We start from the raw sequence: 21,953 nt of genomic DNA on the forward strand, positions 1-21,953 counted from the left end.
TCCCTGCTGTGCCATCCATGTGTGTGACAGATGCTGCTCTTTTCCTGCAGGGACAATACTGCTGCCAAGAGCTGCTTTTTTAATTTCCATCTCTTACAAAGGAATTTTTTTCAGCAGTGACAAGCAGTTGCCCAACAGCCCCATAAACGTGGGAGTCCCTGAAACACAGCAAAGTGCTGACACTGCCCTGGGCTGGAGGGGCTCTCTGGCTATGACAGTGTCAGCTGTGTCACTGCAGGCTGGTCACAGGCTCCAGCCACACTGCTCTGCCCAAGCTGACAATCAGATTGTAATGGTACACGAGTTCAGCAGCTTTGTGTGGGAGAGGTGGAGTAAGCAGGACTAACCTGTTGGCTTTCAGCTGTTTCCTTACACTACTTACTTTCTTTTCAGTCTTTTTCTCCCCTTTGATTGATTCACAGAGATTTTAGAAGTTTAAGAGGTGAGTAAGACATGGGATTCTCAATCCCTTCCCTGTGCTAAGTAAAGCAAAAAATCCAGGATGGAAAATGTGCAGTAATTTTCTCTGCCTCCTGAGCAAGGCCATTGCTCCCCCACTCTACTCCTGTGCCAGGCTGAGTTGTCTGCTGAAGGGCAGGGTTGGGACACCTGATGGGGCTTTGACCAGGGCTTTCAGCACTCAGCAGAGATCCTGGATTCTCCTGAGAGCAGCCTGTGCTCCCAGGCTTTGTTGTGTTACAGGGGAGAGTGATGCCTCTGAGGAACACAGCACAGAGCCCTCAGTTCCTCATTAACCTTCAGTGTGAGCCATGAGCATCAAAACATCATCCTCCAGCTCCTGTGGATGGCCTCTCCATCAAGAGCTTTTACTTGCTGCTGGTACTGATGGATTTGGGGAGCCTCTGTGCTGCAGTGTCCAGCTTACATCCATGAGCATTCCCCGTGGATTTGTGCGCACACAAGACCAGGACTGAGGTTTCCAGCCTGAGTCCAGTCCATGAGTGTGGGATCCACCTGAGAGGTTTGTGAAGGTGAAAATGTCAGCTGGGACAATTCCCTGGCACTGAGGTGGCTGAAGATGTGGCACGAGGGCACAGGAATGCAGGTCACAGCTCTAGTTCTGCTCCTCTGGGTGCATCCTCACAGTGTCACCACCCTGTGTCTCACTGGTGGTTCTTAGTTCTGCTTCTACAAGTTCCAGGCTTGTCCCTTGTAGAGCAGTGGCATTAAGCCACAGACTTTGATTGCCTAACAAATTTGGCCTGTGCTAGGCTAATCAACCAGTAATTTGTAATAATTTCACCTTATCTTTTAATGTGGATCATATATTTCTCTGTTCGAGACAAAAACCAGTAAAACACTGATTGAATGGTTTCTTCCTCAAGCAATTTGCTGTGTTTGCACCATTTGCCAGGGGGAGAGCTCTCATTAGAGTTTCAGATGCTTTTCCAAAATAAATGAGAGACCATCCATGCTGAGCATTACTGTCTATATGGAAGCAAGTCATTTTTGGTAGTATTTAGTCTCATGCCAAGGCAAGATCCAAATAGAAACTTGTAAGTGTATGTAAAACTAGACAGACACATTGGAATATCCTGTACACCTCAGGGATTAATAAACTCTTAGTTTAGACACTAAGAGGGAAAAATCAGGTGAAATAATTTACCTTTTGCCAAACTGAGCCTTATTTTTTTGATTAATTTTTTACCATAGTAAAAAGAGGTAGTTCATCTAAAATGCAAGCAATAAACTACTTCCTCACCCCCTACACCTCTTTTGATTAATTTTCATCTAATTTAAATGCTTTTATCATTAATTGTTCTTTAAATGCAATCTCAGAGGATTGACAAGTTTAACAAATGTCTGCAGTAAATACATTGCCTTTCCTGACAGGAAACTTTTGGTTTAAAGTTATTAAAACAAGACAGCTTGGTTCATAGCTTGTTAACCCAGCTGCTTTGTCCAAAGATTTTCTGTGCACTGGTAGGACATGGCAGTCAGTGCTTCCCCCTTCTCTTGCTCCTCTTGCCTTTGTCCAGCATAACTTCTGAAGCCTGTGGATTTGTGCATGTAGTAATTTCTGTCTCTGGAAATCTCTGTAGAACAGATTCAGACATAACTATCCATCACCAGTGTCCTTGTGATGTGCTCACCATCACATGCAAAAGAGGAATTAAGTATCCAACAGTGTTAGCTGTGTGGATTTGCAGAGTTTTTTCCCATGCTGAAAACCAGCTGGAATATTTTTGTGCTGTTCATAGTGCCTAATGGCTGCTCCATTTGCCTTCAGCAGTACCAGCCTAACCCACCCTCTGTAAAGGTTTTCAGGATACTTCAAACGTGGATGATGCTGCAGACAACTGAAGTCTGTTCAGATCCTATTGTAAATGTTGAAATGTCACATGCTTTCTTTTTTAACATCGTTACATCATTTATTCTTCTATTATTTGTTTTTTCCTTGGTCCTTACTGTTAATCATGGCAGTATTTTTAGCACACAGATAACAAGGGGTGCTTTGTAGCCTATAGTTGTACCACAACAAACTGCCTGCTATTCTCTCATTCCTTTTGTCTTGTGTTCAGAATGACTTTGGTTCTCTGTGTTCTCTAATACTGTACACATCTTAAAAAAAAAAAAAGGCAAAAAGAGACTTCCTGTCTATTTTTTTCTCCTTTTCCCCCTGTTTTTTTTAGCAGAAAAGCAAAGCCAGTTCTCTTGTTGTGGTTTTTTGTCTCCCTGGTATTTGTAGACCTTTCCCTATGGCTGAGCTCAGGCAGGTTCGTACTTCCCATGCTGAGTGGTGTCAGCTCCACTGTGTGATGGGCAAAAACTCTCAGCATCTCAGAAAGGCTTGAAAAGCACAGGTCAGGGCAGCTGCTGAGGTTCAGCAAAGAGCTCTGTGCCTGCTCAGCCAGCAGCAGCCACTTGAAGCTCTCAGCTCCTTTTTAACCAGGGTGGTCACACTCAAGCTCTCAAGTGCTTTGTGTTGCACCTTATGACCACAGAACAGATAAGGAGCTGCAGGCTTCTAACCTCCGTCCTTGCCCTGGAAAGTGGGAGAGCATTTCCAAAATGGTTCCTTGGCCATTAGAATCTCCCAAGTATGAAATTATATTTTTTAGGCCCAGATGTTCAGTAGGAATGGGATGGAACAGGGTCCTTTCAGGATCTCTGCTTAAGGAAATTTAACTTCATCCCCTGAATGTAAAGGAGAGGAGTGGAATGTTATTACTGAGCAGATGATTTGGGATTCTACTTAGATGCAAGGAAAAGGGCCATCACTGCAAGACCAGGACCTTGCTGGAGGGGCTTTCTCTGTTGTGTACAGGACAAATCCTGTCAGGCTTGTGTTTTTCTGTATTATGTCATTAATTCTATTTATGTTCTGTTTTCAGCTATCTACACCTTTAGCTAAAACATTAAAAATGCATGTTTCTGAGTGTGCCACATTATATGTGTGATGGACAGATTGTTTGAGTTTACCTCTCCTTGGTAAACCTCTTGATCTGCCTTTTGTGTGCTTACTTGGGGATTTCATATTGAGGATTTTGATTTTGCCTGCATCTAACACACAGCAGCTCTTGCAGGGGTTTAAGGGAAGGGAATCTCTGCAACAGAAATCAAAACTGTAGAGGAAACAAGCCACTTGCAGCTGTGTCAGAGGTGGTTCCTTCCCATTTGCTATGGTCTACCTTAAAAGTAGCTATCAAAAATGAGATTGGGCATGCCATGACTGAACTGGCAGCTTGGGTTTTTTCCTGTAGCACGGGGAAGGGGATTCTCTGCCCTTATTTTTCTCCTTAGCTCCTTCTGCACAGTTTTTTGTGGTGCATACTTTTGTGTGCATTAAATGTGTTTCCCCCAACAGTGTGTTTTTGCTGTTGTTAATCCTGCAGAGAACTTGTGTGAATTTGTGTTGCTGTTTGTCTCTGTGGCAGGAAAGTATAAAATCATGAACTCAGGATTGTGACCTTTCTGCAAAATCAAGGGGGAGAGATGTTAAATTGCAGAAGGGAACAGTTTTAACCAGACATAAATCTCCAGCAGTATTAGCAGAAAAATTGAACAGTATAGGTCAAGTAGATTGATTTTTGTATAAGTATTCTATGTTCCAGATTTGTGATGGCAGGAAAATCTACATTTGACCTCTCTTCTAGTGCAGTTATTTTATGAGAAGTACCAAACACTCGAGCAAGGAAAACAATGCTTTGGGTTTAATGACAAAAACATGAATAGAGGCTGCTCAGTTTCCCACGTTTCTCTTGAGCTCTTCAACCTTGACCTGGGTAAACATTTGTCTTGGGAAAATGCAAAGAAATTCTGGTCTCCATAACTGGACCATACTTGCCCTTTACTACTACTGACATTTTCTGCAGTGTTTGCAGGAGCGATAAATGCAGCAATTTTTGTTACATCCTGAAGTACTGCATCAAATATTTAGTTAGGTAAACACTAGAACAGGTTAAAAGTGCTTTTAACAGTTCTTCTAAAGAATGAAGCTGGCACTGGAGAGGTCTGTGTTTGCACATCCCCCTGTGGTGCCAGTGTGGCAGAGACTTGGCTGTGCCTGGAGGAATTCCAGCAGTGAGGAGGCTCCAGGCTGAGCCCAGCCCGGTGCCTGCAGCCTCAACAGGATCTGCTGAGAGCAGCTGGGCTGTTGTGTCACTCTTGGGGGGACAGTAAGTGTTAATTGGCCTGATCCACCTCACTTGCAAAAGGATGAAGTTGGGTGAAATGTGTAGGTCTGCTGGTGAGATGAACAAGTAGCTTCTGCAGGAAAATGCAGGTTCCTCTATCAAGAATAAAACTTGGGTGCCTTGGAGTGAGGATTTCAGCTACCTGTCTTGCTGGTGGAAAAGATGAAGCAAAAGGGAAGGAGTTTAAGAACTCTTGTGTCAGGAGGCTTGGAAGTTGTAGTGTCTGATCTCTTTCTATACAGCACTATGCTCTCCTATTTACTTTTTACTTCTATAAAATTTAGCACCACCATCTTTGTGATGAAGTTTTTAACCTGGAAATAGGAATAAACTGGGACTGTGTACCTTGCACTAGTGCAGCCCAGAAAGGTAAATAACTTTTCCATCTGGGACTCAAGGATCAAACACCTGCTCTAAGGTATTGAGATGTGGGCAGAAGTGGAGACAGAGGAGCAGATAAGAATTGCAGTGATTATATTGCACAAATATATTGGAAATCTGTATAAGGGAATGGAATGGAATGTGTGTGCATTAGTGCCTGTTCAGAATCCATAATGGTCAGAGGCATCCCCAAGGAGCCAGAGCAGCCAGGGGAGCTGACAGTGCTTCAGGAAGTGCAGATCTCAGCTCCCTGTGCTCCAGCCTGGAGGGAGGCTGTGCCTGGCTGTACAAACCCCTCCTTGGCACAGCGTGGGGGAATGGTGTGGCTGCTGTGCTCCATCTGCCCAGGGCACACCCAGGGAGCCAGGGGCAGCAGCCAAGGCTTGGAGGGCAGAGCTCAGAGCCTGGGCTGACTTCATACAGAGCTGCACTTCATGTGCTCATCATTGACAGCTGTTCTTTACTTTTCCATTTGTGTCTGCATGCATTTGGAGAAACTGACTTCTGAGGAAAGCTGGAATTTTAGTATTAATCTATTTCTGTTTGATTTTTTTTGCTTTTAATGAGTCACAGGCAAGGTCTTCTCCCTGTGACATATGTCAGACAGTGTGCAAATTAGGACATTTTCCATTTTGCTTCATAAAAATTCCTATGCTGGGCTCACAGAATACCCTTTTGTATAACCATGGTCATCTGTCAAGACTAATTGTTAAGTATCTGCAACCAGGGTTTTCAGAAAGGCAATTGGTTTCTTGCTGCCTTGGCCTGTCTAAAATCCTGTCAACCAAATAATGTGAACCTTTGCTCCATGCTCATTGTCTCTCCACTGCTTAGTTTATTTTTTGCTTTTATTTACTTTCTGCTTTTATTTTTTTTCTTGTAAGAATTCAAGTCCTGTCCTCTCCTGAGACTGCATTTTCTGCTGAGTCAGAGCTGTTTTCCACCAGTGCCTTCCATGTGGCAGGGTCAGAAGTTTGGCATCATCTGTTTCCATTTGCTTTGCTAGCAGAACAGAGTGGAAGCTGCCAGCCTTCCACTGGTAGCAGCACTTTCTCCCTCAGGATTTATCCTGACTCTGTTCTGTTTGTACTCAAGGAAGGCTCTCCTGGCCTGGGAGTTGCTGAGGAAAAGGTGTTTCAGGTTAGCTTTACCTTTCCTTTAGATGCTATTTTGATAAGTATATCTCTTTTGTTTTCTGTTCTGTTTCTTGAGCCATTATAATAGGGAATGCTCTTTATGCCTCCAGTTCCCAGTTAGGTTATCAGCTTTTGGGTTTGTATCATTTTCACTGCTCATTTTACTCCATGTGATGGGTATAGAGGTACTGAAGAGTTTCTTTCACTTGAAACTAAAGAGCTTTCCTATCTGATGGTATTCCAGGCAAGTACTTTCTTTCCCATGACATAATCAAGATTGTCCAATTAACTTCTACAAATTTCTTTGGTGTTTTCAGTGTGCCTTACGGTAACTTCTCATACACCTAGGAGAAGAATGAAGGCTGTTTCATCAACAATCTGTAATAGTATTTTTTGCAACACTCCTCAAGCATTTACAATATTCTGTGAAGCTCCACTCACTACATTTTCAGCATAAATTTGGACAATTTTGAACACATCTTTTCTGAGGTTGCCATCTCTTAACATGTACACTCATGTTGTTTTTCACTGATTTTCAGAGTGTTCATGGGCTGGCATCATCCAGTCACTTGAAGCCATCTGGTAACTTGGTTTTGTAGCTGCAGTCTTAAAACTGTCTTTATAATCTAGACTACAGGAGGTCTTTTTCAGCCCTGTAGAAATGGAGAAAGACTGTTATAAATGCTATTTGGCTTTGTGATTTTCCTTTTCTAATTATCCAATTAGCACACTGCATTTGTCTCATCGTTTTCCATAATTGTTAATAAATAAGATTATTTGTGAAACTTCCACTGGAGCCCATTAGAATAGTTCTGGCAGAGATGGAATTCTCATCGTGTCAGTTCTGCTTCACAAACTCTTCAGGGCAGTTAAACTCATAATGTGCCAGACTTGAGCTTTCTTGCAGTCTGTTGGCAGTTATTTAATCATTTCCAAATGAACTCTTTGCATAGGTATTTTTCAAAAGAGAAACCTTTCTCTTGGAGAATGTTGCAACAGTTGTGCTCAGCTGATTGTAGAATATATGAAATTGTTTTCCTTTTTGCAGCCAGATTTTACCCTGGTGACTCCACCTCCTGCAGCAGAATTGTTCAGTGGCAGAAATGCCATGGCTCTTTCCTCAAAATAAGCTATGGCTGCTAATTATGTGCCAGTAAACTTACCAAGATATATTTCTTACTTTGTTTTGGGCTTTTGTTTGTTTTTTGTTTTTGTGTTTTAATACAGTATTTATTTTGGTAGCTTAGTTCCTTAGAGAACAGTGCTGGTCATGGGTTGATCACCCCTTTTTGGCGATCTCTCAGCCATGTGATGCTCAGTGAGTGTATCAGATTTAAGCTGATTCAGAAATGACAAAATGTGTGACTGGAGGCATTTTTGTGAGCAGTGCCATTGTGGGAGTTGCTCAGAGATGAAGCCCAGCCTGTGTGTTGGTGACTCAATGCCAAGGCTCAGGAGGAGGTGGGGGACTCACCCCTCTCCTGTTCATTGTGTGGAGCATTGAGGGGAGTCCTGCTCTGGCTGCCTTTTCCTCGTGGAGAATTGTTTTTAAACTCAGAAATGCCTCAGGGAAACAGCATTTTCTTTCCTTTCTTGAAGTTACTCATGAGTGATAAGCAACTGTGATAAGCAGGCAAGGGATGTGTGTTTGCCATGTGTTCTGCTTGTTCTTGCCACTCTGTGAAGAAGTGGGCAGAGGGGTCAATCAGATCAAAGCTGATAATCCTGATGAATTATGTCACATTCTGCAGCTCTACAGCTTTTGTTACTGCTTTTACAAGTTGGTGCACGTTTCTGTGTTCCCCAAATTGGGAAAAAAACCAAGGATTGCAGAGCCCTGTAGGTCAGAGGGTCACACGCTCCAGGGGCTGCATCTGAAAACTGCAAAGAAAATATCCAAAAATTATTAATTTAGGGACACCACTGGCTGCTGTAGATCAGCAGTGGATTCACATAATTGAATTTCAGGCAAACTATTCCAGCCTAAGGGTCAAATTATGAATAAATATAAGACAAAACACACCATCTGGTGAACCATGCCTAATGCAGCTGAATTAGTTTTTCAGTGGATCTCAAGGCCAGTTAAGTAGCTTATCCATATTTCTCACTGCTTCCTACTAATGGCACATTCAGAGCTCTTCCCTTCCTTGTCCCCCGTGGCCTTTTAACCTCTGAGTCACTCAGGGATGGGTGGTGGCTGCTCTGACACCGTGCTGAGGGTTTTGCTGAAGTAAACAGGCAAACACAGGGGGCTAGAAAAGCATCATTTCAATTCCCTCTGGTTCTGTCTGCACAGTGCCCCCCACTCTGGGAGGGTCTGCAGGCATCACAGAGCTCTGGGATGATTTCCTGCTCAGTAAGTTATGCCCAAAGGTGAAAGCAGCAGAGCTGGATGTGAAATGATTGCTGTAAAGTCTTACTTTGTCTCAACACTTTCCGATTTTGCTAGAAAATGAGTGGCTTACTCTAGAGCTCTCTGGCTTTAACCAGCTGAGTTTCAGAAGGCTGGGAGAGCAGAAATTTTCTTTTACATGGTCCAATCTGCAGATTTCCAATGTGTTCGTCTCATGGAGGGGCAGGTTGTTTTTTCTTACAGAATCATTTGTACATTTATACATAAAATAGGACAGTCCCGTTTTTAAAACACCAGAGAAAGATATGGTGCAATGTGATTTTTAGAGTCTCAATCAGGAGGAGTTTGTACTTCCCAGTTATGTCACAGGAAGGTGTTGCTGTTTTAGCCCTTGATCAGAGTGGAATTTTTCAACCAGTACCAACAAAAACGATAAAAAATGCATGGCAGGTAACAAAATATTTCTGCTAAGATATTGCTACCTTGATGTATAGTGTGTAATTTATTTTTTAAAAAAGTGATCACAAAATTAGAAACATCGCAGCAAATGTATATGCAATTTTGAAGACAGTGAGTTTTATTCTTCTATATGTATTGCAGCTCTTAAGGTTTATGACAAATGATTTCATCAAAAGCAGTTTTTGTCCCATAGATATGTTTGCTGCATTTTCTGGATTCCTATGAACTGAATATTAGGCTCAGATTTTCAGCTTTGTCATGTGATGTTTGATGTCCCATTTATCCCACAATTAAATAAAAATTTTGATGCTTCTTGTTGTGGCTGTGCTCTGTTCTCAAGCAGAGAACAGAAAATTAAAATGAAGAGAGCTGCACTGAGTAAGCTCAGGTTCCAGGTATCCTGAATTTCCAGCACAGATGACCCTGGAATGCTCATTGCATGTTCCAGTGCTTGCTCCATGATCCCTCAATAATGCCTGGAAAAGCTGTCCAAGCATCCTGCCTGGTGGGGTCTGCTGCAGGGAAGTGCTGTGAGAAAAGCAACACAGCACCCTGCTCCTTGGGCTTTTGTGGCTAGATACCACTGCTGGTCAGGTCTGTCCCTCATGCAGCTCCTGCAGTCATTTGCCTGGAATTTGAAGTTATTTCTATTTTATGTGTTTTTTTGTTTGTTGTTTTTTTAAGGCATATTTAACTTTTGAGAAAACCCTGTACCTTGCCTCCGTTTCATATTAGGAATTAAAAAGACACATTTCAGAACAGCATCTGGCTTTTTAAAATAGGTGTTTTTACTCAGGTATCTTAATTTATCTTTATTTATTTATGAAATAAAACATGTGCCCTTCATTGCATTGAAATGCAATCCCATATGTAAACAGCATTTCACTTTTTACCTTTTTTTTTAATTTGAGATGAGCCTTACCTAAGATCTAAAAAATTGATACTGTTCTTCTGAAATACTGAAAAGCTGGGTTTGGGAGGCTGTTGTTTTTATAATTTGCTTTTGTTTGTTTTTTTTTTAAAGTATCACAGCTTAGCCTGATCAATCAATGGAATAACATTGGCCTGAGGCTTGAGGTCTGGATGGAAATCCTGTCTGCACAAGCTGTTCACTGGGCTCCAGTGTAGCAGTTACTTTCAGGGTTGCTCCAGTGACAATATTTTAATACAACTTTCCTGGACATTCCTGCTGACATTTCTGGGTTTAGTTGGAATAAAGTACTAGAGCTGTAACCAGAGTTAACAATTGTGTACTACAATATTTCAGTTAAATTGCAGGTTATTAAATAAAGCAAGCCAATTTCTGATCTTACTTAATGTACATTTCCAGTAATTCAGGATCTGATGTCAACAAAAAAAAATGGTTTCGATAGTGCAAAGAAGTAAAGTAATCAGATTATCTTTCAGGAAATGTATAGTGTTTATTTCAAAGTATTTTAGCGTGGTGCAGGGGCAGTAGAAGGATCTGCAGTTGGCAGGGTGGTGGTTTGGGTCAGATGGACAAAAATGCTGTTTTTAGTGCAGCCTTTGGTCCTTGGCTGGGATGGACTGGGGGAATCACTCCCTCGTGGCTGGGTGTGCTGTTCTCTGAGCTGTCTCCTCCTCAGGAGCTGTAGCCCCTCCTCTCTGAAATCACCATCTCCTCATTCCTCTGAGCCTCTCCAGGCTTGCGTTTGTTCCTGCAGTAATCTCCCAGTGAGAACACCAGGGACAAGCACAGCTTGTAATCATGTTTTCTCAAAAATTAATTACTCACAATACGTCATCAAGAAAGCAATGTCTCAGCAGAAATAGACTGTCATCTGCCAGGCATTTTTTTCACCATTTTTGTTGGTACTGGTTGAACAATTCCACTGTGATCAACGAGGGCTAAACCAGGTTATTATGGGAAAACCCAAGAGCTGGCTTTGTGCCCTGCAAGTGTTTGCCTCCTTTTCCACCAGCTTTTTACCCCATTCATGAGGCAGATCCCATCTGTTTCACACTCACTTTGTGAAAGCCCAGAAAGCTTTTCCACTCAGACAGGTCAGGTTCCAGACCAGGGCTGGGCCAATTGTGCTGTGCTGGTGGAGGCACCAGGGAGGTGCAGAGCTGAAGCAGGATTCACACAGGTCATGTGTGCACTCTCTGACATGTGGAATTTAGTTAAGCTGGGTGATGAAGCTAATTCTGCACAGTCTGGACAGCAGAAATACCTGTGCACAATGGTTCAGAGCTTCAAAGAGGGAGTCCTTAAACATGGGTGGAGCTTGAAGGATAGGAGAGCCCCTGTGTCTCCATGGGCTGTGAACTCATCCATTGCCAATGGCCCTGTTTTCCTGCTGATGATGGATGTGAAGGGAGTATTTAGCAACAGCAGTAGGTACATGGGCTGGCTGAGCCTGATTTTCCCATTCTGAGTCCCTTTGAGAACTCTGGCATTAATACTGCTGCTGTCTCTGAACTGGCCATGGAGACAAAAAACAATGTCATTTGCCAAAAAACACCTCAGCCAACCCAGAGGTTTCTTCATCCTGGGTTATAGTGACATAAGCCTCCAAAGAAATTCCAGCAGTTCTAACCAGGGGTTGAATGGAGCAGTGGAAAGAGCAGTGGAAAGGAAAACCCTTGCATTTTGCTGCTGTTGATGAGCTTGTGATCAGAAAAAGCAGCACACACAGGGAATCCCCAAACAGACTGGTGGAGGCCAGGAGCTGACCCATTACATGAAATTTCTCCTGCTTTAAACCTAGATGATCTCAGGAAGCTGTGTCACATGTCCCTGTACTTCTACAGTGGGTCACCATGTGTTTGTTTTCACATAAACTATGCTGGGCATTCAGCAAATAATATGATTTGTGAATAAAGGTAAAGGCAGGTAAGATGCAGCAGGGTTGTAATATTGTCCAACTGCATTGATGTGAATTTTTACATTCCACACCACCCTTGGCTTCAGAGTAATAATTTAGCTGGGTTCTTCCTGGGGATGTCAGTCCAGCTGCATCTGTTTCTAAGATGTGAACCCTACCATCATTTGGGAGTGCATTGCACCGTGAAAGTTTATACTTCAGATTAGTTTACACATCTCTGAGTTACATATCAAGAAAAAACAAAATATTGTCATTAAAAGGCTCAGGGAACAACAACAACAAAAAAATCTCAGTGAAAAAGATTTTCCTTAACATTTATTCTCTAAATACTGTCTGGCTATTAAGGCAAAACATGATTTTTCTCAGTTCTCTGTTCTAAACAATTTTTTTCTTACTTTTTTCTTCTGAGAAGTGACAGTTATTGAATTTACTGAAGAAACAGGACATTCTCAGCTATTTCTTTTTGTAAGCCACACCTTTAGCAGCAGTGTCCTACAGTGTGTTCTACCAGCAGTTTGCATAAATTTGTTGTTCATCCTAAACTAAGATAGGACAAATATATTTGGAGAGCTTGGTCTCCCCCAGTTCATACTGTTGCCTTTCTACAACAGAATTTTGGCCTTGTTTTCTACTCAGAAGTGCTGTCCTCAGCTTCAGCACAATTTGGTTTACAGTGAATATTCACTGACAGGAGAACATCTGGCATATCCAAGTGTGCAGGGATGATCAGAGTGCAAGATGGAGCAGGATGTTCTCTCAACATTTGAGCACTAAGGAGCAGAGCCAGTGGCTTCCTCACTCACAAAGATGCCAATTTTGAGTCTTCAGTGAGATCCTCCCTGGTGCGTGTGTGAGTGTGGGAGAGTTGGGTTTGTGAACACCGTCCAGTTCAAAGCTGGTCAAGCAAAACATCCCTGACCCCCTTTGTTACAAATGAATGCTGAACTCAGGGGTTCATGCAATCCTAAAAGCCATAACTCTCAAAAAAGGCTGCTCTGCAGCTCTGTGGGACTTACATTGTACCCAGACAAATGCTGGAACAAATCTGAAGAGTGTGGATCCTTGCAGGAAGCACTGGGTTCAGCAAACACCAGTGCTGGTGAATTCATCTGTGGTGCAGACACAGAGAGAAGCAGAGACCAAATGTGCACAGCCCTGGAGTTTTCCCCATGAGGGTGCCCTGTGGAGCCCAGCCCAGGCAGGATTTGAGAACACCTTTGTGGGGTGGTCCCAGGAAGGAGCAGTTCAGTCACCAGTCAGTGAGAGCAGTGGGTGAGAATCTGCTGTTCCTCAGAAAAAGCAGGGCTTGGTCAGAGGGAATTGCTGAGTGTGGCTGGTGAGTTCTGACACAGGTGAGGATTTGTGGGGAGCTGTGGTACAGCAGCTGCTGCTTTACAGTATCCCCAGAGAGCTTGTCCCCAGTGTCCCCAGCTGGTCTGGCAAGAGGACTCCAATTCACACTTGGATTATGAAAATCTTTTTCAAATCACACCCTCCTTTCATTGGAATTTGCTTCAATCTCAAAAAATGTAATTTCTGTCTTAAATTCCCTGAGTTTCACAATAACAAATTTTTTTGAATTTTTGGAAGCTTTCAGCTTTGACTGCTGCATGGAAGAATTTAAGAATGTTAGCTACAAAGGTTCAAATATTAAATTATGAATTAAACAAACCTCTCCGTGGTTTATGAAATTGCTGTTGGTTCATTACTTGAATAGTTTGAAGTGGTAAATGACACTGCAAAAAACTGTGACTTTTATTCTGGTTGGTGTATTTAAAAGCATAAACATTTATAAAAAGTTTTATTCCCATTTAGAAAACATTTTCTTTTTGTAAGTCCCCTGTAATACAGCTTTTGATTCTGATGGATATGGTTCCAGTCACTGATGTGTTATTTTTTGTTTTTCAGTTACACCAGCAGAGTTGTTTCCAATGGACTGAAGGCACAAGTTAATAATCCAGAACTGAAAGTCAGAGGATTGGACCCACTCATCAACAATTTAATTGATAAACTTCAGCACTTTAATCAAGTAAGTAATTTTCCAAGATTAAACCATTTTATTGTGGAGCTGAAGGTAAAATCTCTAGTTGGTACTGCTCATCATATTCCATCTTCCAGGATTATAGGCTTAAAATAGTTGTGGTTGTGCTGAAGGCAGCTGTAGATTCCATTGTCCCAGCTGGGTCCAGTGAGGCAGAATTCCCTGGGAGTTGATGAGGTGCCCTGGAGCCCACAGCCCCAGGAGAGGGGGGAGCTCCTGCTCCCCACAGTTCACACAGCCTGGGACTGCAGGCAGCCTGGGATGCTCCTGCCTTGGAGGGCTGTGCTTTGTTTGTGCAGCTTCCTGCTCCTCAGTGCTGTACCTACCACCAGATCAAACCCACAGGGAACCTGTGACAGCCAAATTACAAATGCTGCAGTCAGGACAGAGGGTGCTCCAAGATGAATTCACCTGGCCCATTGGAAAACATTTCCTTCACAGGCCTTTTTCCCAAGCCCCTCAGCCCTAAAGGTCAGATAACCTTCAGGTTTGTCAGAGCTGTGATTGACCTGTGACATCTGCCTGGGTCCCCCAGGTGCACTTGGCTTTCCTGGTACTGCTGCCATCCTGCAGTGCTGAATGTGGGGCTCCCTGCTCCTGCCTGAGCCTGGCTCTGGGTGAGCCCAGCCCAGCTGTGTGTGAGCCCAGCCCAGCCCAGCTCTGTGAGCCCAGCCCAGCTCTCTGAGCTCCACAGCAGCACCAGTCCAATCGAGCTGGAGGCAGCAGATTTAACAGAGATTGATTTTCATTTAGGGCAGGCATGTTTTCCTGCCAGCTGCAGCAATGCTCACAGCAGAGGTGTTTGCACATCAGTCTGCTCCTCATCTTTCACCATTAAAGAGCAGTGGAGCATGGGGATGCAAACAGTAGGAAAGGCACCCTGGTGGGTGGGCTGTGCAGGAAGAATAATCTGCACAGGTACCACTGAGGGGAATTGCTCTCTCAGGATCTGGGAGGTTGTTGTGGCTGTGACTGCGAGTCAGGGATTCCTCTACTCGCTCTTGGAAAAGTACAATTCTCCCTTACCTCTCCTCAACCAAGGGTGGTGAACCCATAATCTAAGCTGTAATTAGTGGTTTTTGTTAAATCTTACCTGTCTCTAATACTCTCCTATTCTGAAGGCTGCCGTTTAGGGATTCTTTGTATCACACTGTTTGATTTAATTCACCATGGGGGATTACAACAACCACTCTGATGCAGTGCTTAATATTACACTGAAATAGGCATTATGTGGTCAGATTGATGAAAAGGATAATTCATTATTTATCTGTCTTCACATGTTAATTTACTTTATAAATATTAGATATATGTAATAGTGCTCTGTAAACACTGACAATTGGAAATAGTTAGAAATAGATTAAATCAAAAGTAGTTGTGTATTGGAAATTCTATTTCTTTGTCTGCTGTAGAAGAGTAAAAATCTGCCTGGTCTGAGCTGCATACCAATTTTCTTAAGTTACATCCATTTTAAAAACAGTCTCAAAAACACTTTTTGGCCAGCAGAATAAAATCCAGCTCTTGGCTCTGTCTGTAAGTTGGAAGTGTTGCTTTCTGGTACTTGTGAGGGTTTTAGGAGAATATCTTCGTTAACTAAATGTAACTCCCATCAGATTGAGGTGCTTAGCAATAATGGATTCCAAGGGTGAAGGATTAAACAGAATACTGATTATTGCCCTAAGATGGTTTGTTCCTAAGTACTTAGAATAATATAAAATCCTTTGATCATAATTTTAGTAAGATTTCTTTGGAGATCAAAGCATCAAAGAAGTTGCTAAATATCTGAGGCTTTCACATACAACATCAAACACATGTAGCTGTTTTCTGCTTCTTGGATTTTTGTTTCAGTGGTGATATTATTGTACAAATAAAAACTGACACTGGAAAGCTGATTAAATCAGGAGTTTAAAGTGTCATCAATAGTGTGTGTAGACTGTAGAGTTAAGCAGAATACCATCACTAATTTAATGCAAAATTTGATTTTTTTTTCATAAGGATACATTTTAAAGGTGTTGTTTTAGTAATGTATAGGGTGAAATTTAAACACAGCTCAAGTAAGGTGTTGTCTGTTTGTCTTCTGAAGCACTTCACATTTTCAGCACTGTTTGGAGCAGTAGTTGCACACAGAAGCAATCCCAGAGGGGCAGGAATCCTGCAGAGCAGAGAGCAAAGCCATGCCCACAGTGTTCATCAGAGGAGGTTTGGGGAGTCTGGGCCCCAGCAATCTCCTGCCTCTTAGATAGTATTGCTAAACTACCCAGAAGAAAGCATATCCTTGGATAAGAGAAAGGTGTGATGAGCTTTTTAAAGGAGTAACATTTCTGTCTCAAGAAAACGAGCTCCAGCCGTGCTGCATGTCTCCCTTGGGAGCCTGGTACCTGTTGGTTTCATTCTGTTCTGCAGAGGTGTTTGAAATCTGAATTGCTGCTGCTGGATCACTTTGCTGAGGCTGGGGAGTGCTGTCAGCTACAGCCACGTTCAAATCAACAGGATTAATTTTCCTGAAAGATTTGCCTTGGCTCAGCAGTTCTTAACAATTTCTGGAGCAGATCTAATCTCTGCTGTCTGTGCTGGTTTCTCTTCCACCTTCTCCTTCCCTGCTGGAGCCCACCTCCTCTTCATCTCTGAGCAGCCTCTGCCAGGCCAGCAGGGCTTGGCCACTGTGAGCAGGAGTGGCACTGGCCAGGCAGAAGTGGCAAAAAATTTCCTCATTCAAATCCCAACCTGACTGGCTCTGCCCTTTCTTTGTTAGCTCTATATTAATGTCCCCAAAGGTAAAAGAACCGATAACTTCATTGACCCTAAATCCCATGGATGTGAACAAAACTCTTGTCCTGCTCCTGTTCTAGTTGGTGCATCCCATCTCCAGCATGTTACAAATAATCTGTATGCAGGGCATCTTCCATTTCTGCTGTCATTTAGGCTGAAATGCCACTTTGTTGGAGATTACAGCAGCTCCTCATTTTTTTTTATCTGGGACTTAAATCCTCAGCACATAGTTGTTGTTTTTTATCCTAAAATGATTATGCAAATAGCAGGCTATTTTATATCCACTTGGCAAAGCTGGAAGTAAAGTGAAATTTAGAGAATATTATTCAACAATTACTGTTATTTGCAGCCCTGACAGATAAGTTGGTTGAAGGGTTTATTGTAGTGGCTGATTCACATATCAATAGAATTACTGAGCTACAATTTAAGGTAACTTTTAGTAATGCAAAAACAGATCAAGTGAAGTCCCAGGTTGATTTGGAAAAAGTGTCAGAAATAACATCTTTTCCTCCCTTTTTTTATGAATAGAACAAGTGTGAAGCACTACTGATGAGAAACAAAATAATCACCCATTGCACCTTTTCTGAGTACTACTTCTTGCCACAAAAGCACACTTAAATGTTTTAATGTTTTTCTTCAGCCTAATGCTTTTCACAGTTCAAACTGAACTGGTTCCCAGGCCAAGGTTAAAAACCCTCCAGGATCAATTGCACTGAAAAGAAATGAGAATGCTGTGAAAAGTGAAAAAGCTGTTACTGTACATTTATTAGCAGGGAGATACCAACACTCTCAAGGGATTATAATATAATAAGTGTTATACAAGTTTTACTTATTTGGTTTTTGTCAGCCTAAATCTGCCTCTGACAGGTTCTGTGAATCAGTGTGTTTTGCTCTTGTCAGAGATGAATGCTTAGGGCATGGCTGTAGTTCAAGACAGTGCAATAACCCAGTGCAGAAAATGAGAGTAATGTCAAAGCAAATCTTCCTGAACGTGGACCCATGTATTTTATTTTTTTTCCTCTGCCAAAGTCTCATGGATCTGCCAGCTGAACTAAGAAATGCATGTAACTTAATTCTTTTCAGACTCCTATAGAGAGGATTCTGTTCTGAACTCTGTTAGAGTTCAAAGCAACAGCACTGAGATGTTTCATTCCAATAATATGAGCCAGCCATAATTTAATCTTGAAAGTGAGTTTAATTGAGTTATACAATAGGGAATAATACAATAAATAATTTAAGTAGTACTTAATTTAAAAATGTGTATTTTTTTTGGACATCTATAAAATTTATTACGTTGTAGAGTTTTTATATGGGATATGAGTGGAGACAACTGATTTGATTTTTAGCCAAAGTTGTAGCTGACTTGGACTAGGAGTCAGAATTTTCTGTTCTGCATTTCATCCAGTGAAAGCACAGAAGGAAAGGCATCACCTGAGACTGTTGCTTTCCTACTTCCGTCCCCTGGTATTTCAAAGCCCCAGTAGCTCAGAAGTAACACTGCTTGTCCCCCCCAGCCCTCCCCAGAGGGCCCTGGCACTGCCACAGAAAAGGGCATTTTCCTCTCCCAGCCAGGGAGAGCTGCTCAGGACACAGCAGAGGTGTCAGGCCTCCAGGGCAGCTTTGCCAGGCTTGGGGACAGAGATGGATCGTGCCTCAGCTTGTCTGCAGCTCAGGTAAAAGGCATTTTTCATTGAAGCAAACACCTCTGCAGCTGTGCTCTCCTTTTTGAATTCACCTCACTGTGAAGGCATTAACAGCCCTCACCACCTTTGTCTCCCAAAGCAAACAGCAGTGATAATTGAATTAATACCGCAGTTATTGGCTGATTAATGAATAGCACCAAGACATGCACATACTACAAAAAAATACAGACACAATTAATGAAACCTGAAACAATTATGTTTAAGATCTTGTGAAGACCAGGAAAGACCAAATGAACTGTATTGTTTTGGGCTTTTTATTTCCTGTCCTGCTGTATAAAAATTGTTCAAATAAACTATCACCTCAGATTACTTCATCAGTTATACAAAATTTGTTTCTCATCCTATTTTTTAATATGTTCATCCTTATTAGATTAATGGGCAGTTTTTCTTCTCCCCTGCTAAGTCAAATATGTCTTTGCTTCCAGATGTAGATGCTGAATGTTCAGCTCTTAGATAAGTTATGATCTTTTTCATAATACATATGCAATGAGGTGGTTCATCCCAATGCTTGAAACAATCCAGCTTCCTCAAAGACTGAGAATGATCTTTGTGTGATCTCTTCTGTATGGTTTTCTGTTTCTTAAGAAATACATATATCTACATTTACATAAAAGCAGAGCTGCTGACAGTGATTTAGTCTCTGGCCCGTTCATCTGGAGCTGTGGGATCTCCTCATTCAGGGCTGGGCAGATCCAGGCTGTGGGCAGTGGTTTTCTTCTCTCCAGTGCTCTTAGATTTTAAATGTAGTTTGGAAGCTCTAACCTTGGTTCTGTTGTAGCACTAAAACTCCTGTCAAAGCCAGAAGTTTGTCCAGGAATCAGAACAGGTGAGTTCTTCCTAGTCCTGTGCACTGAGAAAAACATCACTGGAACATTATTTTATAGGCAACATATGTTAAAATTGTCATTTGGTGCTGATTCAGATACATACCATTCCTGGCTGAACTCAGTGAACTTTTTTGCTGGTCTGACAGCTGGAGGTTATTTGTTTGGTTTTGTTAAACATAGTGACTTGAGATATAATTAAATAATTTTAATTAGAATTGAGAAATTACTTTTTAGTACTAGAACCAGCAGCAAGATTTCAGTAGAAACAGTAACGTGAAATACTGGCTCCACTAAAGCAGAATTTTAAAACATGACAAATCTAAACCTCAGTGTAAATCCAGCATATCTTATTATATGCAAGCAAATATGTAATGCTAAAATGGCTTTTTATTATTCATGTGTTGTGTCTCAGAGTGTGCTGTGCTATTTGTCTTGCATGCCTTCTCAGAAATTATTTGCCCAGATGGACCATTGTATGTGGGGGCTTTTTTTGCTCATTGTGGGAAATTAGTCTTAATAAATCAAAATCCCATATTGAACCTCAGTAGTGACTTCAGCCAAGTGGGGGAGAGGAGGGCAGAGCTACTGTTTCAATGCAGAACCGAGCCAAAGTATTTCACATACAGAAAAACAGATCTTGAAGAGTCTGGGGAAAAAAATCACTGTGGGGTCTGTCCCTTGGTATGGGTGCCCAGTTCTTCCAGCAGAGTGAAAGCTGAGCACTGGGAAGAGTTTGGGATGCTCTGGTGAAATTGCTGAGGAGAGGATGGTGGAGGGAGCTGCTGTGAGCACCAGGGAAAGGTGCAGTGAGCAGCCAAGAGCAGGAATTGTTACTGCACTGCCCTTGCTGGGGTCACAGAGGGGAGGACGTGTGGATCTGGCCTCTTCCTTTTGATGGGAATTGATTTTTTTTTAAAGGCAGAAAGTCAGCAGTCATCACTGAATTAATTAACTGAAATTACAAATTCTCTTGTATGTAAATACTTATTTTCTTCTTTATTTTTCTTTATTTTTCTGATCACTCTAGTAATTCTCAGTTACATGCATTGTGAAAATAATCATCATTAGAAGTGTGATCATGGTGTTTACTTTTGATCTAATTCATGAGGTACAATAACATGCTTATTTTTGGAGGTGGTATGTTGGAGGCATAATGGGAAAGGAAAGCAGAGATTTATGGACTAATCATTGTTTTCTTTAGAGTAGAGTAAAGGTCTTCAAACAATTGATTGCTCATTGTCCAAAAGCAAAACCAGAGTCATTTTCCTCTCTTTCTGTTCTGCCACTGAAGGGAGCAGCCAGGCAGAAAAAGCAGGGTAAGAGAATAGGAGTAAAGGCCATGTAAACCCCAGACTTGTTCTGTAAGGCCTAAGTGGAGCTGTACTGCTGCTGACAAGTGGATTGATGCTACTGAAGTATTCAGCCACTTCCTAGCTGCAGCAAACAACGTGGTTCTAGCAATAATTTGTGTTGTAGCACAACTTGATGAATCGGACCTGGGCTGGAAAAGCCCCAGCTTAGGTGTCCCTCTGAGAGCTTTCCCTTACCTGGGTGCCCTGTTTGGCTGCCCAGTGCCAGCCCCAAAGCTCCCTGCACAACCCAGCAGCTCAGGAGCAGCTCCTGGACAGCACCTGCAGCCCTCAGATTTGGGTTATTTAACTGTGACAGCTTCCTGTGAGATGTTTGCTGCTTGTCTGCCCAGGCAAGCCCCTTTTAATGTGTCTCCTCAGCATAACTTCAGTGTGTGAAGAGTTAAAACCTGTGCCTGTTTGGTGCCATGTGTGTTCATGGGATGTCATGTCCTTCTTGGAGAGCAAAAGAAGAGCTAATGGTGGGTGTGAGGTGAGGTTGTCCAAACTTTGCAGTGTCATTGGGTGGGCTCTGAAGGAGAAAGGCCCTTTGAAGGGCCATGAGCAAGGTAGAGGAATTCTTGCTCTACCCTGCTCTCCTGTCAGTGTCCATTCCCTTACAGTTTGGAATTTAGAGGCAAGGCTGAATGCTGGAGAGAGGCTGTGCCAGGAAGAGCTTTTCTCTTCTACTTAGGGAAACACTCACTAACTACTAAATGGGAAGGACTAAAGGAAACAATCCTCTTGTTTCAGGCAGAACCACTGCTGTGAAACAGCATTATTTAGCACTTTAAAGAAATTAAGTCTTAAAATTGGTCCTGTTTTGCTTCTGCCACTCTGGCACTGTTTTGGTGTTGTGCACAATACTTGTAAAGGTTTGAGTATAACATCTCACACAGCCCTGAGCCAGGCTGAGAAGAGCTCACCAAACCCAGAATGGATCCTAGCTTATCAGACTCTCATTTTCCTCATCTCTTAATAAGTTCCTCTGCCAAGTTGGAATCAAAAAAGCAAGATGTGTGTAGGTGCATCAACCTAATTAGTGAAATCAAAAACCGCCAGTTTGACACGATCCCTGTTCCTACTGCTCTTTCATCAGAGGCATGATGCAGTTCTGCAATGACCACAGCTCCTTGAGCTGCTTTTCATGGGATCCCCAAAAGGAGGGCATCTCAGTGCTGTGGTGCTGAGCAGGATGGCTGGGCTGGGCTCACCTGATGCAGGGAGGTGCCTCTGTCTGTGCCCCTCTGCCCTGAGGAGCTCTGAGCACACCTGGGAGGTTTGGGCCACCCTGACCCAGGACATCTCTGCTCAAGTGCAGCAATCCCTGCTTCTCCAGGGCACACTTCTCCATCAGCAGCATTAATTCTGCCTGGCTGCCATCCTGTTTTCTCCTTACAAAGCTCCATGCTGTACATCCATATCACTAGT

At 42.5% G+C, this 21,953-nt stretch overlaps 1 protein-coding gene across 1 annotated transcript in view; it reads left to right on the plus strand.

Annotated features, from left to right (window-relative positions):
* The window catches only part of LOC117000876 (glypican-5-like), a 335,608-nt gene that overhangs the window by 179,415 nt on the left and 134,240 nt on the right, over window positions 1–21,953 (plus strand). The window contains exon 7 of the mRNA XM_033068932.1: window positions 13,745–13,865. Coding sequence (XP_032924823.1) covers window positions 13,745–13,865 — 121 coding nt within the window. The remainder of the gene's footprint in view (window positions 1–13,744; window positions 13,866–21,953) is intronic.

The sequence above is a fragment of the Catharus ustulatus genome, chromosome 10 (assembly GCF_009819885.2).
Source record: "Catharus ustulatus isolate bCatUst1 chromosome 10, bCatUst1.pri.v2, whole genome shotgun sequence".
Classification (NCBI taxonomy): domain Eukaryota; kingdom Metazoa; phylum Chordata; class Aves; order Passeriformes; family Turdidae; genus Catharus; species Catharus ustulatus.